We start from the raw sequence: 13,842 nt of genomic DNA, 5'->3' as shown, positions 1-13,842 counted from the left end.
GGTCCTGGGGAAGTGTCTCAGGGGATGCTGAAGATCTGGTGACCAGCTCTCTCCCACTAAAGCGGCTGGTGAAGTCAGACAACAGACTGGACCCCGCCTGAGGGGCTGGCGCTGCCCCCACCCCACCCTGCCAGCTGAGGCCTCCTGCTAAAAACAGCCGGGCCCAGGGGGACTATGGGCTTTCAGGCCCCCGCCCCCTCCACGCCGGGGCAGGTATTAAAGAGGCCGAAGCCGGGCCAGGCGGCCTGGACACCATGCTATTCACCGAGACTGCCCACTTCGTGGTGAATTTTCTTCTTTCCCGGTGAGGGGGATGGGGGATGGCGCTGGCAGGATCCGGGGCCCTGGTCTGGCAGGTGGGGGAAGGAGGGCCAGGCCCGTGGGAAGACCCCGACGGGAGCCTCCAATCCCCCTCCCAGTCCCTCTGAATGGACCAGGAGTGAACCCCGCCTTTGCCTCGTCTCATCTGATTCGAGGCGGCCCCTCCTCCCCGCTCGTCTCCCCCTCCTGGGGTGACCGCTGCCCCACGTCCCCGCAGGCGACCCCGGGCCACGCCACCGCACCGCCTGGACCAGGAGCTGTGTTTCTGGGGCTGCCGGGGCCCGTCCCTGCCGGCGCCCGCCGCCCGCCGCAGTCTGGGCGACTACTGGCTGAGCCCGCAGCGCCGCCTCCCGCCCGGCGCCGCCTGGCGCTGGCCGGCGCGCAACCTGCTGCTGCTGCCGGGGGCCACGGGCCTGGCGGACATCCCCTCCGCGCGGTGGCCCAGCTGCTACGGCGCGCGCCCGCGCCTCACGTGAGCGAGGGACCAGGGGGAGAGGGGCGGGGCCTATCGCCGGGGGCGGGGTCTGTGAGAAGGGGCGGATCCCCACCGCCGAGAAGCCAGTCAGGAGTTGGATGGGCTGGGCTTGACGGTTCCTGCGAGCGGGAGGAGGGGCGGGACTGGGAGGAAGGGGCGGAACCTGAGGGGCTGAGAGCGGGTAAGGGGCGGGGCTAGGCGGAGTGGGCGGAGCCCCGGGGGGAGTAGGGGAGCCTTCCTCCCATCTTGTCTGCCAAATTTTCCCGCCCTCCAGCTGGACGCACCGGTGGCAGAATATTAACTACCAATTCCTGGGCAAGAGGAAGAGACATCTAGTTCCTCTGCGCCCGTGAGAACCGGTAAGGGGCGGGGCCGGAGAGGGGGAGACCACAGAGGGGCGTGTTGTGGGGGCGGGGCCTAGGGGAGGGTTGGGGCGGGGCAAGGCCTGAATACGAGGTGGGTGCACTGTTGCTGCAGACTTCAGGACCTGGAGGAGTTGAGCTGAAATGGAAGAGGCATGTGGGCCCGGCTAGTGTGGCTCAGAAGGCTGAGCATCGACCTATGAACTAGGTCAGGATTCGGTCAGGGCACCTGCCCCGATTGCGGGGGTCAATCCCCGGTAGGAGGCGTGCAGGAAGCAGCTGATCAATGATTCTCTCTTATCGTTGATGTTTCTCTCCCTTCTTCTCTGAAATCAATATATATGTGTGTATATATATATTATATACACACACATATATATGTATATATATATATATATATATTTATTTTTTTTTTTAAGAAGAGGCACATGGGCTGGGTGGGGGTCTCTGCGGGGTTATTTATCCCTGCCTTTCTCATACCAACACCAACATATTTTAAAGATTAGCATATTTTAACCATATTAAAATTCCTGTTCATCAGAAGACATCTAAAAAAGTAAAATAAGAGTTCCAAACAGGACTCCTCAAATAATGCCAACTTTGTGCCCTGCATGAGGAGTGCTGGGACCAGGATAGGTCTTGACTTTGGGCACCAACTAGATCAGGAGTGACTCCAGCCCTTGGCCGGGTGACTAAGCTGAATGACCTCAGGGAAGGAAGGCAGGGTCCACCTGACAGGCACTGTCATGGTGGTCATCCTGTGTGTGTCTGTGCACGCTTACACTTCTGCGCATCTCTGAACGACTGCATCCACCTTTCAGTATGGCTCAGTTTCTGTGTATCCGTCTATCTCTGGTCTCTGTGTCCATTTATTTATTCAACAAATATTTATCAAGGGCCCTTTTCAGTGGTTTGTGTCAGGTTTATACACTGAGTCACAGGGTTCACATTTAGTGAAACAAGCAGTTGAAGTCCCTGCCCTCATGGAGCCTATATTCTGGTTGGGGAGACAGACAATAAAAAGAGGTCAGAGATCAAAAGTTCTGTGTTTAAGAAGAACAAGGTGGATCAGATGCTACTTTCTATGTAGTGGGCAGGATTTGGTCTTGTTCCCAGATCTAGAAGAGTGCCTGACTCTTGATTGGGGCTCAGTCAATGCTGAATGAATGCATTTGTTGGTCAGGAAGTCTTGACTGAGGAGGTTAACTCTCTGACAAGGCCTGCAGTATGAGGGGGTCAACACTCCAGACCCTGGGAAGTGTTCTGGACAGAGGAAACAGCATATGTCTAGTGGGTGGCCCCTGGCCTCTGGCTGGCTGTCCTCAAGTACCCCTATTGCCATCTCTGTTTTTGTGATCTTGGGATCCACAGGGCAGGTTTAAACAGGGCCCCTCCAGGGTGTCTAGAAGTAAGGTCACTGCAGAGCTAATTCACCCCACTGAACCATTCTGGCCTGGCCATTTCCCTTAAAGCAGTGGTTGGCAAACTCATTAGTCAACAGAGCCAAATATCAACAGTACAACAATTGCAATTTCTTTTGAGAGCCGAAAACCGACTTCTGCGCACGGGCCACGAAGTTCCAATCGCACTGTACGTGCGCGCCCGCACGTGGTATTTTGTGGAAGAGCCACACTCAAGGGGCCAAAGAGGCGCATGTGGCTTGAGAGCCGCAGTTTGCGGACCACTGCCTTAAAGCAACCCCTCCCCCTAGAGCCTCAGTCCCAAGACCTCTGGCTCCTTTCCAGGGTAGTATCCTGCAGCTCAGAAGGAAGTCCTTCGTCCTGTCTAACCACAGTCCCTGCTGGCCAGCCCTTTCCTCTCATTCTGCCTTGCGGGCAGAAGGGAGGAGATGGGCTGGCCCTGTGGGAGCAGGTACTGCCTGGACTGAGAGCCCAGTAAAGACCTGCCAGAGTGGGGGGTGACACCCCCCTGCATTCCCCAGGAGATAAACCTCAGAGGGGCAGAGGTAATTATTCACCTTGGAAGCCTCTGCCACATCCATGATCTCATTTAACCCTTCAACATCCTATTTTACAGATGGAAACTCAGGCAGGCCCAGAGAGGAAAACATGGCAGAACTGGGACCAGAACCCAGGTCTCTTGATAAAGTAGAAATAATCATAACAAATAATATTTATTGATCTGTGCCAGGTACCATGCTTAAGCTTTGCATTCAATTATCTTTCTTTTAAATATATATATACATATGTATATGTATATGTGTGTGTGTGTGTGTGTGTGTGTGTGTATATATATATATATATATATATATATATATATATATTTGTATTGATTTCAGAGAGGTAGGGAGAGGGAGAGAGAGATAGAAACATCAATGATGAGAGAGAGAATAATTGATTGGCTGCCTCCTGCATGCTCCACACTGGGGATCGAGCCCACAACCAGGCATGTGTCCTTGACCAGGAATCAAACCATGACCTCCTGGTTCATAGGTCCATGCTCAACCACTGAGCCACCCTGGCTGGGCTCAATTATCTTTCTTAAGCCTCATCACAACCCTGGGAGGTGGGTACCTTCATTATTTTCCTTATCCTCCGATGAGACTGAGGCTCAGGGCCATCAGATGACTTGCTCAAGGACACCTGCTAGTTCATGGCAGAGCGGCGTGTGAGGCCAGGCAGCCTGGCATGCTCAGCTACACGCCCTGTGCCTGTGGGTCCAGAGGCGTGTCACAGATGCCTGTTTTCCAGGGATTTGGGAAGACAGACTTCAGGTTCATCGCATGATGGTCCTGGAGCTGACTTGTGCCAAGCCAGGATGAGCAGAAAGATGGCCTGGCCTGGGAGCACTGCACCATCTCCTGTCCCTCTCTGAGGGTGAAGATGACCTAACTCTGACTTCTCCTGGGCTCTCTGCCCTTCAGTGCCCAAATAAAGCTGCTTCCACCTCTCTGTGGCTCTCTCAGTTCTCCCCATTCCCACACAAGGAGTTATACTGAACCCCAGGGGTTGGGGGGCATCTGCTGTCACCCCCAATATTCCCACTGCACCCATTCCCACCCATGAACCCCCCAGTAGGGTAGACTGGATGAACCAGACCTGGCTCCTGCTCTCCAGACTCTCACAGCGATAGAAAGAGAAAGGCAGAGGTTTACTTCAGCTCAGTAAAATGCCACGGGGGTGGGGGGACGATGACATTGGTTTCTGTGAGGCACAGAGGGTCTTCTGGGCCAGAAAAGCCTTCAGGAGGGGTCCCTTGAGCTGAATCTTGATGGGCGAGCATCAAGGAAGGCACACACGCGGCACACAGTGAAGGCAGAATTGGCGGCATGGAGAAAGGTCTGGTGATGTGTAGGCTGAAATGGTCATCCCACTGATGGGATGGTGAGACTGGCAGCCCAGTGGACGTGGACTAAAATGAAGCCAGCTGGGCTTGGAGCGTCAAAGGAAAAAACTTTATTTTTGCTTCAAAGAGTTTGAAGGCCAAAGTAGGGAGTCAGACATTCTCCAGAAGGAAGTTGGGAGACATGGACAGGTTTAAAGCAGGGGAAGGACATGGTCCCCTCCTGGGGCCTCAGATCCACGCTGGTGGGCGATAGTGGTCCCCAGCCCTCCATTAGTTCCAAGGCCCCGAACCTGTCCCAGGGCTCCCCCCCACACACTCTCCCAGGTCCTGCGCAGGACTGAGTCCCAGCACTGTCTTCAGGAGCCACTCCGCTCTAGTGGATCCCGGCTAGTCCTGTGGCTTCAAATTTGGGGACCCCCCAAAAAAAACTCCTCTGAAGTCCAGGTTTGTTGATCCATTAACTGCAGCCTGATGTCTCCATTCTTTTTTTTTTTTTTTTTTTATGTCTCCATTCTAATAAGCATCTCAAACTAACTCTGAGGCTGCACTCATACTCCCAGCACTGAGTAACACCATGTGAGAAGTGCTGAGTGGGAACCCTAAGCCCAGAGATGTGGCGTACGTGGTGGGGAGAGCCATTCCTTCCTCCTGGGGAATCGGAAAGTCCTCAGGAGAGGTTTGGTCTGGGTTTTAAGGGGAAAGTAGAAACTCAGCAAGCAGAGAAGTGGGGAGAGGCATTCTAGGTGGCGGGACATCATGTCCACAGGCCCTGAGGTGGCGGCTCAGCACTCCGAACTAAAAAGTCCAGTACATCTGAAGTTCAGTGGACTGAGGAGAAAATGAGGCAAAGGAGGCCAGGAGCTCAATCTCTCAGAGGCATAACCTGGAGCAGTGGGGGAGGGCCACCGGGATGCCGGCCCCTGGTGCGGATAGAAGGGAAGGGGAATTTGTGGATGGACTGGGAGGGGACAGACAGATAAAGTATGTGCTGGAGGGGGGCTCCAGAGTGTGTGTCTTTCTGGGAAAAGCCACTAAAAGGAGGTCCCAGGGGGCCACTTAGGGGTGCAAGACAAGAGGAAGAGAATCCTCAGGGTTCTGGGGAGAGGCAGAATCCTTTACCATTTAAGGAAGGTACTGAGCCAAATCCCTCTGAACAATTCAGTATCTGGTCAGTCTGGATCAGCCTGGTCAGTCCCTCTACCCCCTACCCCAGAAGATTGTTGATGGAGAGACTCAAGGTTTTCTCAGGGTGGTCCTAGACCCTCATCTCCTCTCCCCAGGGCAGGGAGGGAGGAGAGGAAAGGGAATGGGCACACTGTTGAGTGCTAACTTTGTGTCAGGCCTTTGCCTGGCATGTCATATAACCGAATCTAGGAACATGGCTGAATTTCCCGGGTGCTCCTTGCCTCAGGACTTCGGTTTTACAGGCTTTACTGGCTGGCACTAGCTCATTTATCTCACAGTAACCCTAAGAAGTGGATACTGTTATTCCCATTTTACAGATGAGAAAACTGAGGCTCAGAGAGAGCCTAAAGCCACACAACTAGGATATGATGGAGCCAGCTCTTCACCACTACAACTGGCTCAACACAATAACTCACTGAACCCTTTCCACACCTGAAGTGGCACCCAGTGTCCTCATTTTAGAGTGAGCATGGTGAGTGTCAGTGTGGGGAAGGGTTCTGTTAGGGTCACAAAGCTGGAAGATAACAGTAATTTGGGTCCAGATCATTTGGAGGAAGAGGCTGAATGGGAGAGGTGGTGAGTAGTGTGGAGAGAACGGGGTGGGACTGGGGACTGGTCTGGGAGAGAATTTCAGTTTCCCTTTTAAAGGGACTTCCCCTAAGTGGGGGATTTTGGCTGGAAAGTTGTAAGCAATCCACATTCCACCTCTTCCCCAAAGACACTCAGGATCTAAAAAGAAACTGAAAGTTGGGAAGATGGGAGGGAAGGTGGAAGGGAGAGGTTCAGGGCAGCCCAGAAAAACTGGATTGAATTTCTGGTGACTTCATCCAGCCTGGGGGAGATAGGTAGGTGAACTGAGATACACACCTCTTGGCTATCGTCGAAACAGCCTGGGCCCTGTCCATTACGCAGCCACCCCCCACCACACACACAGAGACCAGGGGACGAGGGAGGGGAAAGGAGTATTGGGATGATCACTTAGTAAGTTATGTCTAGTAACTTACTAAGTTGTGTCTAATAACTGGGGTGTATACCTGAAACTAATATAATAATGTATGTCAATTATCATGGAAAAATTTTAAAATCATTTTTTTATAAAGGTCTGGGCTGCCTAAAATTCTGAAAGGAAACTTTCAGAATCCCTGTCCCTGTGATTTGGTGACTGGTTGCACGGTGGGTCCCAATAAAGGCCCTGGAGTACCTCAGTATCTAGACCCAGGTTCAAGGCTAAGTGACTGGCAGTGAGTCTGCAGGCCGGGGTCCTCCTGACTGCCTTGTCAGAACCTAGCATACCCAGGATGCCAGAGACTCACGTCACTGGGGCCGCCAGCCCTGTGACTGCCTTGCCTCTCCCTGCCGACATCTGACATCTAACGGCTCCTCCCAAACCCAAAGCATCAGAACCCTTTGTGGATGCCTCCAAGTGAACTTAGCATTGCCCTGCTCCGCAGAGCTTCTGGAAACCGCGTTCTGCTAGTCCTGACCTCCTCCCTTCTGCTCACATAAACTCTCCTCCTCGGGGCTTCGGTTTCCTCTGTAAATGGAAACAAAGATGCTACATATCTCAGTGGTTGGAGATAATGTATGGGAAGCTGCATGTAATCTGTGCTAGCAGCTTTGATTATTATTACTGCTGGTCATTCCTGCCTTGTTAACCCTTAAGCGCCGTGTCAGTCTTAAAGACCTCCCCAGTGGCCCAAGGTCTCCATGACTCTGTACTCTGGGGTTTTCCCTCCCCCTCTCTGCTGGCTCCCTCCCAGGCTCCTTCCTGGGGCCTCCTGCTGCCTGCCCCTCCAATGACAGTGCTCCTTACTGCCCTGGTACTTTCTGGGTGACCTCATGTGTTGTGTGGCTCCTGTTCAAAGCAGTGACCAGAGGCCCAGATTTTGTGGGGTCAGTTCTGACTTAAAACCTTCTGTCTGTTGTCCCTGCATGGTCTCTAGTCAGCCTGGGCCCTGGCCTTTGTGATCGCATGTCTATGTGCTGAAGCGTCCTGGTCATCTCCCCGAGTGTCCTCTGGGCACCTCAAACTCAACAAGTCTAGATTTAGCAAACCCCTCACAATTATTTTTTTCCTCCGATGCCTTGTCTCAGTCAAAGAATTCGCTTTGCCAGCTGTCACCCCAAACAGAAATGTGGGCGACAACTTCATCACTGCCTTCTCCCCGCTCACCCCCTTTATCCCGCCCGTCACCGAATCCTAGGGAGCCTGTCTCCTGAACTTTGCTCCGGAGCATGCCTTTCCCTCTGTCCACATCCTCACACAAGCCATTTGCCGTTCTCCCTTTGTCCTGCTCTAAGCTCTTCCTCCATCCCCTGGCCCACCTCCATGCCCCCTCTCCATGCCGCCCATGATCCTGGTCTGGTCTTTCTTCTCCCCGTAAGGCACTGCCTGTCTCTTCCCTCAGTGGGAAACCCCGGCGAGCAGGGCCTGTGTGACTCACAGTTGACGCTCTGCCTTGGTGAGAGCAGAAGGAACTCCAGTCTCTGTGAGTCTGAATCAGAGCCCAACCTCTCACTGTACAGACAAGCAAACTGAGGCCAAGAGGAGAGGGGACTGGCTCACAGCTACAGAGCAGGAAGAGGCAGACCTGGGGCTAGAACAAAGGTCTCTGGGTCCAGGTGATGTTCCCGGAAGGAGATGGGGACCCTGGGGCTGGGAAACCCCTCTGCCCGGCTGGCCCAAGAACGAGCCTCTCTCCTTCCCACACCAGACCCCACCTGCGCTGTGCCCAGTCACCGTTCCTGAGGCCTCCACTGGGACCTAGCCCTTCGCCGATGTCTTCTCCCATCTCCAGGCCTTCCCTGACTAGGAAGGCCCATCCGCCATCACTGACTAGGTGGAGCTTACTCCCACCTCACCTGGCATCTGATCTGATCCCACCACAGGGCCCCCCTCAGAGATCCCAAAATGCCCCCAGCCTCCTTTATGGGGCCGTGTTCTCTGCTGCCCTCCTTCACCTTCAGCCCCACGCTGCGTCTCTCTGAGGTCCCAGGCTTCCTGCCAGGGAAATTCATTCCTTTCTGTCCATGGGGACTAGGAGCTTCTCAGACCAGGGCTGGGGTCTGAGCCTTACCAGAGAGCTGGGAACAGAGGGGGGATGTATGAAAACACGGGGTTTCTAGTCTCTGCAGCTTCCCTTCCCCCATGTATCCTGGAGTCACCCTGTTTTCCCATTCCTTCTTTCCCTGCCACTCTTCCTGGCCAAAGTTCACACCTCAAAGATTCTGGCCACCTCAGCCTCAGGGACCCACTGAAGCACACCCAGCACCCATGAGCACACATACAAACACTAAGTATTCACTCTTTCGTCCACACACTCATAGACATCCTCTACACAGCCACACGCACTCATAGGTATACACCCAGTCATAGTCAGACAATAGTCAGCAACAAGCAATCTCAAGGACAGACAAGCACACACCCAGAAAGTCTCAGAGTCACCGAGAGTCACCCTAAACACACACAGTCACACAAGGATGCAGACTCACACAACCACAACTGTACACACTTGGTCACATACACATGTAGTCACAGAGTCTCTCACACACAGACAGATACAGAGCAATACACAGTCACACACAGAGAGAAACAGACACACACAGTTGCACACAGGCCCCTGGAGGCGCAGAACAATGGACACATTGTTTGGGCTGGCAGCAGCTGGGGAGGAAGGAGCAGCAGTGTGGACAGAGGAGGCCGTGGGGGCTGCTGTACCCACCCCCTCACTCCTGCAGCATCCTCTAAACCTCTTCCTTTTTCCAGAAGCCAGATTCTGCTGGGACCTAGGTTTGCTGAGGGATTGGGCTCCCAGGCATCCCCCTCCCTGCAGCCTCCAGCAATGTCTGGTGGGTAATGCAGGGGCTCCCCTGTGGACCAGGCTCCTCCTGAGGACTGGGGACTCAGGGTCCTTCAGCTCTGATGCTCCTTTCTCCTCCTGGGATTATCCAAGCAATTTGCCTCTCATCCCCGGAAGGGCAGTGCCTGGAAATCAAGAGCCTTGGGATCTGCTCTTAACCTCTAACCTCAACTTCTCCTCAACTCACCCACACCCTCCAGCTAAGCCCTACCAGCTCAGGTGGGTAGCTCCAGGCAGCATTGCGGGTTCCCTATTGTGGCCAACACAGAGATGCAGGTCACTACGTCCATCCCTTTGGCAGTGGGCAGAGAAGTCACTGTTATATGAGAGCTGTAGCAGGGCATGGTGCCCGCCCCCCCGCCCCCATCCCAAAGCTAGTTCTTGCTTCCCACTCTGACCAAGCAGCCCTAGATCTCAACAGAGAATTCTTCCAGGGGTTTCCTTACAGCCTTCAGGCCATTTTAGCAGGTCTCTTGGCTCTTTCTTACCCTCAGCTACTGGTGTGTGCTGCGTGTCCTTGGACATGTCACGTTCCTTTTTTGAACCTCAGTGTCCCAGTCTACAAAATGGGAGGGTGCTAATGAAGCTGAGAGTGTTATGTATCCAACTCGGGGTGGGGATGGAGGATATAGGAGTGAGTGCTGAATGTAGAAGCCACCTCAGCCTATCGCTCCACCCCCACGCTGCGGTTAGAGTTGCTGATTTCTCAGGGGTGTGTGTGTGTCCATGGGGGAGGGGTATGTCCATCCCTGACCACCTCAGGCCAGGGAGCCTTACCCACTGTAGGTTGGAGGGAGGATGGACACCGTGCTGAGCCAGCTGTCCAGGACACGGCCTTGCTTTTGTAGCACTTTGCTTCCTCCAGTCCCCATCCCCTTCCTGCTGTAGAGTGACAACACACACACCCCTTCACCGCAGGCAGCCGCACAAACACACATCTGGGGCCAGCCGGGACTCTGGGGTTCCTATGGCCTGTCCAGGCTTGGAGGGAGCCTTGGTGAGGTCCTACCCCTCCTCTGCAGGAAAGTTTGTTGATTCCCCCTCCTGGGGTACCTCTGCCTGCTTCATGGGGAGTCCTGATGTAGGGGGGCAGGTGTGGAGGGGCGAGCACCAGACAAGTCAGACAGAGTGTAACAAGTCTTTGAGCCCCAGGCTCCTCAGCTTTCAAATGGAGATGAAGATGCCCTTCAAGGTCACAGGACCACCTTCAGTGGTGTCCAAGCTGAGGGCATGAGGGACCAAGAGTGAGCTGGTCTGTGGGGCTCAGCATGACTGGCCACCAAGCACTGAGAGGAGGGATGAGGAACGGGGCCTCACCGGTCTGACCAGAATGATCCAACATGTGGTCAGACCCCCAGGCTGGCTAGAGCAGGCCCTCAGGGAAGTGGGTGGGACCTCTCACCTGTCTCCAGGCCCGAGGGGGTGCCGATCCTAGCGAGGGGCCCTGCAGCTTCGATGACCACATTCTCTGGAGCATAACTCACGACCAGCATGTGATGAGTCTAGGCATGTGAGCCCTCCGAAGAGTTGTAGGGGGAGACTGCCAGGGCAGGACCGAGGCCATGGGCTACTCCAGGTGCTGAGAGGTGGGCCGTGAGAGGAGGAAATGTTTGCTCTCCCCTGTCCTCCAGCAGCGCGCCCCTCTGCCCAGCTCGCCCAAGAACCCGCCTCTCTCCTCTCCTCATCAGACCCCACCTGCCATGTGGGCCGAGGGGACCAGACCTCCAGCATCGCCCACTGCACTAGTGGGGCGCGCGACCTGAGCCCGCCTCCGCCCCTCGATTGGGCGCTCATTTAAATGCCCAGCCACGCCCCAGGCTCGGGGCTCATATATATAGGCGGCTCGGCGGGCGGCGGGCGGCATTCTGGCGCGGAGCTGAGCGGCGGCGGGCGCAGCTATCGGGTCGGGCGGAGCGGGGGCGCAGCTCGGTTTCCCCCGATACCCCTCCCCCTCAGGCACGAGCCCCACCCCTTCGCCGGCCAGGCCGACCCCACCGAGTTATCCCCTGCGGCGCGAGCCCGGGGCGGCTCCGGGCGCCCCCCCAGCAGACCCCCGCATCATGGGCAGCCAGAGCTCCAAGGCTCCCCGGGGCGACGTGACCGCCGAGGAGGCAGCAGGCGCTTCCCCCGCTAAGGCCAACGGACAGGTGGGTGCGCTGGGCACGGCCCGCCCTGGCCCCCTCCTCTCGCACCTCGTCCCCTCTAGGGCCCTGAGCCGGGGCCGCGCGCTTTGTCCGGCCCGGGACACGCGGCAACCCCCTCCCCCGCCTGGTCCCTTTGTTCTCGGCGCCGCAGCCCCCGCGGGCGAAGCGAGGGGAGGGGCGGGGAGGGGGCGCCGGCCGAGCCCCGCCGCCTTCTTTGTTCGCCGCCCCGGCCCTCGGCGCTGCCCCCGGGCCGCCCCGAGTGCCGCGCGGGGAACAAAGGGCCGCGCCAAGGGGGCGCCCAGGGGCCGCGGGGCGGGTACCCTCTCCGAGCACTCCACCCGCTGCCCCAACCTCGGTGGCCCACCGCCTTTTTTCAGGGGGTAGTCGGGATGAGGGGAGAGCCTGCGGTGGGTGGGGGACCGTTTACACAAAGCAGGAGCCGGGAAACGGGCCGTCCAGGTGCGGAGAACAGCGCCCCGGGGCGGCTTCCCGCCCAATCTCGGCAGGCACGGCTCCCGGCCCGCCCGGCCCCGCCGCCGCCGCGGGTCTGCGCGGAATGGAGAGCGCGCCCCAGGGAAGTGGGTGGGGGCTCGGGACCCCAGCGCCTCCTGCCGGCCGCGGCCTCCGCGCTCGGCCCCAGCGCGCCCGAAAGGCCGGGAGGGAGATGTTTGACGGGATCCCGGTGTGGGGTGAGGCTACAGTCCTCTCAGGCTGCAGTAGGATGAGTCGAGCCCCGTCGTCTGGAAGGGATGAGAGGCGGGCTGGAGTGGGGTAGAGTCCTGACCCTTACTGCTGTCTCCTCTGCCCCGCAGGAGAATGGCCATGTGAAAAGCAATGGAGATTTATCCCCCAAGGGTGAAGGGGAGTCGCCCCCTGTGAACGGAACAGAGGAGGCAGCCGGGGCCACTGGTGATGCCATTGAGCCAGCACCCCCTAGCCAGGGAGCTGAGACCAAGGGGGATGTACCCCCCAAGGAGACCCCCAAGAAGAAGAAGAAATTCTCTTTCAAGAAGCCTTTCAAATTGAGTGGCCTCTCCTTCAAGAGAAATCGAAAGGAGGGTGGGGGTGAATCGTCTGCCTCCTCACCCACAGAGGAAGAGCAGGAGCAGGGGGAGATCGGTGCCTGCAATGAGGAAGGCACTGCCCAGGAAGGGAAGGCTGTCGCCACCCCGGAGAGCCAGGAGCCCCAAGCCAAGGGGGCCGAGGCTAGCGCTGCCTCCAAGGGAGGAGACACAGAAGAGGAGGCAGGGCCCCAGGCTGCAGAGCTGTCCACTCCCTCGGGGCCAGAGAGTGGTCCTACACCTGCCAGCGAGCAGAATGAGTAGCTGGGTTGGGACAGGTGGGTGATCTCTAAGCTGCAAAAACTGTGCTGTCCTTGTGAGGTCACTGCCTGGACCTGGTGCCCTGGCTGCCTTCCTGTGCCCAGAAAGGAAGGGGCTGCTGCCCCCTCCCAGCCACGTTCCCTTTCCTCCTTTCCCTCCTGTGGATTCTCCCATCATCCACCTGGTCTTCCTCTTAAGGCCAGTTGAAGATGGTCCCTTGCAGTTTCCCAAGTTAGGTTAGTGATGTGAAATGCTCCTGCCCCCGTCCCCACCCCTACATAAGGCAATTGTTTTCCTCCCCAATTCTTTTCCAAGTAGGTTTTGTTTACTCCCCAAATCCCTGAGCCAGATGTGGGGTGCCTACACTCCTAAACCCTGAGTGTCCAGCCTTCCCTGTTTTTAGTCTCGTGCTGTGCCTAGTGGCACCTGGGCTAGGGGAGGACACTGCCCCTGTCTAGGTTTTTATAAATGTCTTACTCAAGTTCAAACCTCCAGCTTGTGAATCAACTGTGTCTCTTTTTTGACTTGGTAAGCAAGTATTAGGCTTTGGGGTGGGGGGAGGTCTGTAATGTGAAACAACTTTTTTTCTTTTCCCCCTCCCATTGTTGTAAATAACTTTTAATGGCCAAATCCCAGATTTGTACTTTTCTTTTTTTGTCTAACTTTTAAAACCATTCTCTTCCACCTGGTTTTACTGTAACATTTGGAAAAGGAATAAATGTTGTCCCTTTAGTGGTGCTTTTTAATGAGTGGTCTTCTGGGGGAAGGGTGAGAAGACTGGTTCATCTCAGCCCTGGCCAGTGTGGCTCAGTTGGTTGGAACGTAGTCCAGTATACCAAAAAGTTGCAAGTATCAAATCCAGTTGGG

At 56.1% G+C, this 13,842-nt stretch overlaps 1 protein-coding gene across 1 annotated transcript; it reads left to right on the top strand.

Annotated features, from left to right (window-relative positions):
• Window positions 1-11,400: 11,400 nt before the first annotated feature.
• MARCKSL1 (MARCKS like 1) lies at window positions 11,401-13,707 on the top strand. The gene is made up of 2 exons (XM_008157004.3): window positions 11,401-11,656; window positions 12,466-13,707. The coding sequence occupies exons 1-2, from the start codon at window positions 11,570-11,572 to the stop codon at window positions 12,976-12,978; spliced, it is 600 nt and encodes a 199-aa protein (XP_008155226.1). The 5' UTR covers window positions 11,401-11,569; the 3' UTR covers window positions 12,979-13,707.
• The last annotated feature ends 135 nt before the right edge of the window (window positions 13,708-13,842 follow it).

Source organism: Eptesicus fuscus, chromosome 9 (assembly GCF_027574615.1).
Source record: "Eptesicus fuscus isolate TK198812 chromosome 9, DD_ASM_mEF_20220401, whole genome shotgun sequence".
Lineage (NCBI taxonomy): Eukaryota > Metazoa > Chordata > Mammalia > Chiroptera > Vespertilionidae > Eptesicus > Eptesicus fuscus.
This window is presented reverse-complemented; position numbering and strand designations above follow the sequence as displayed.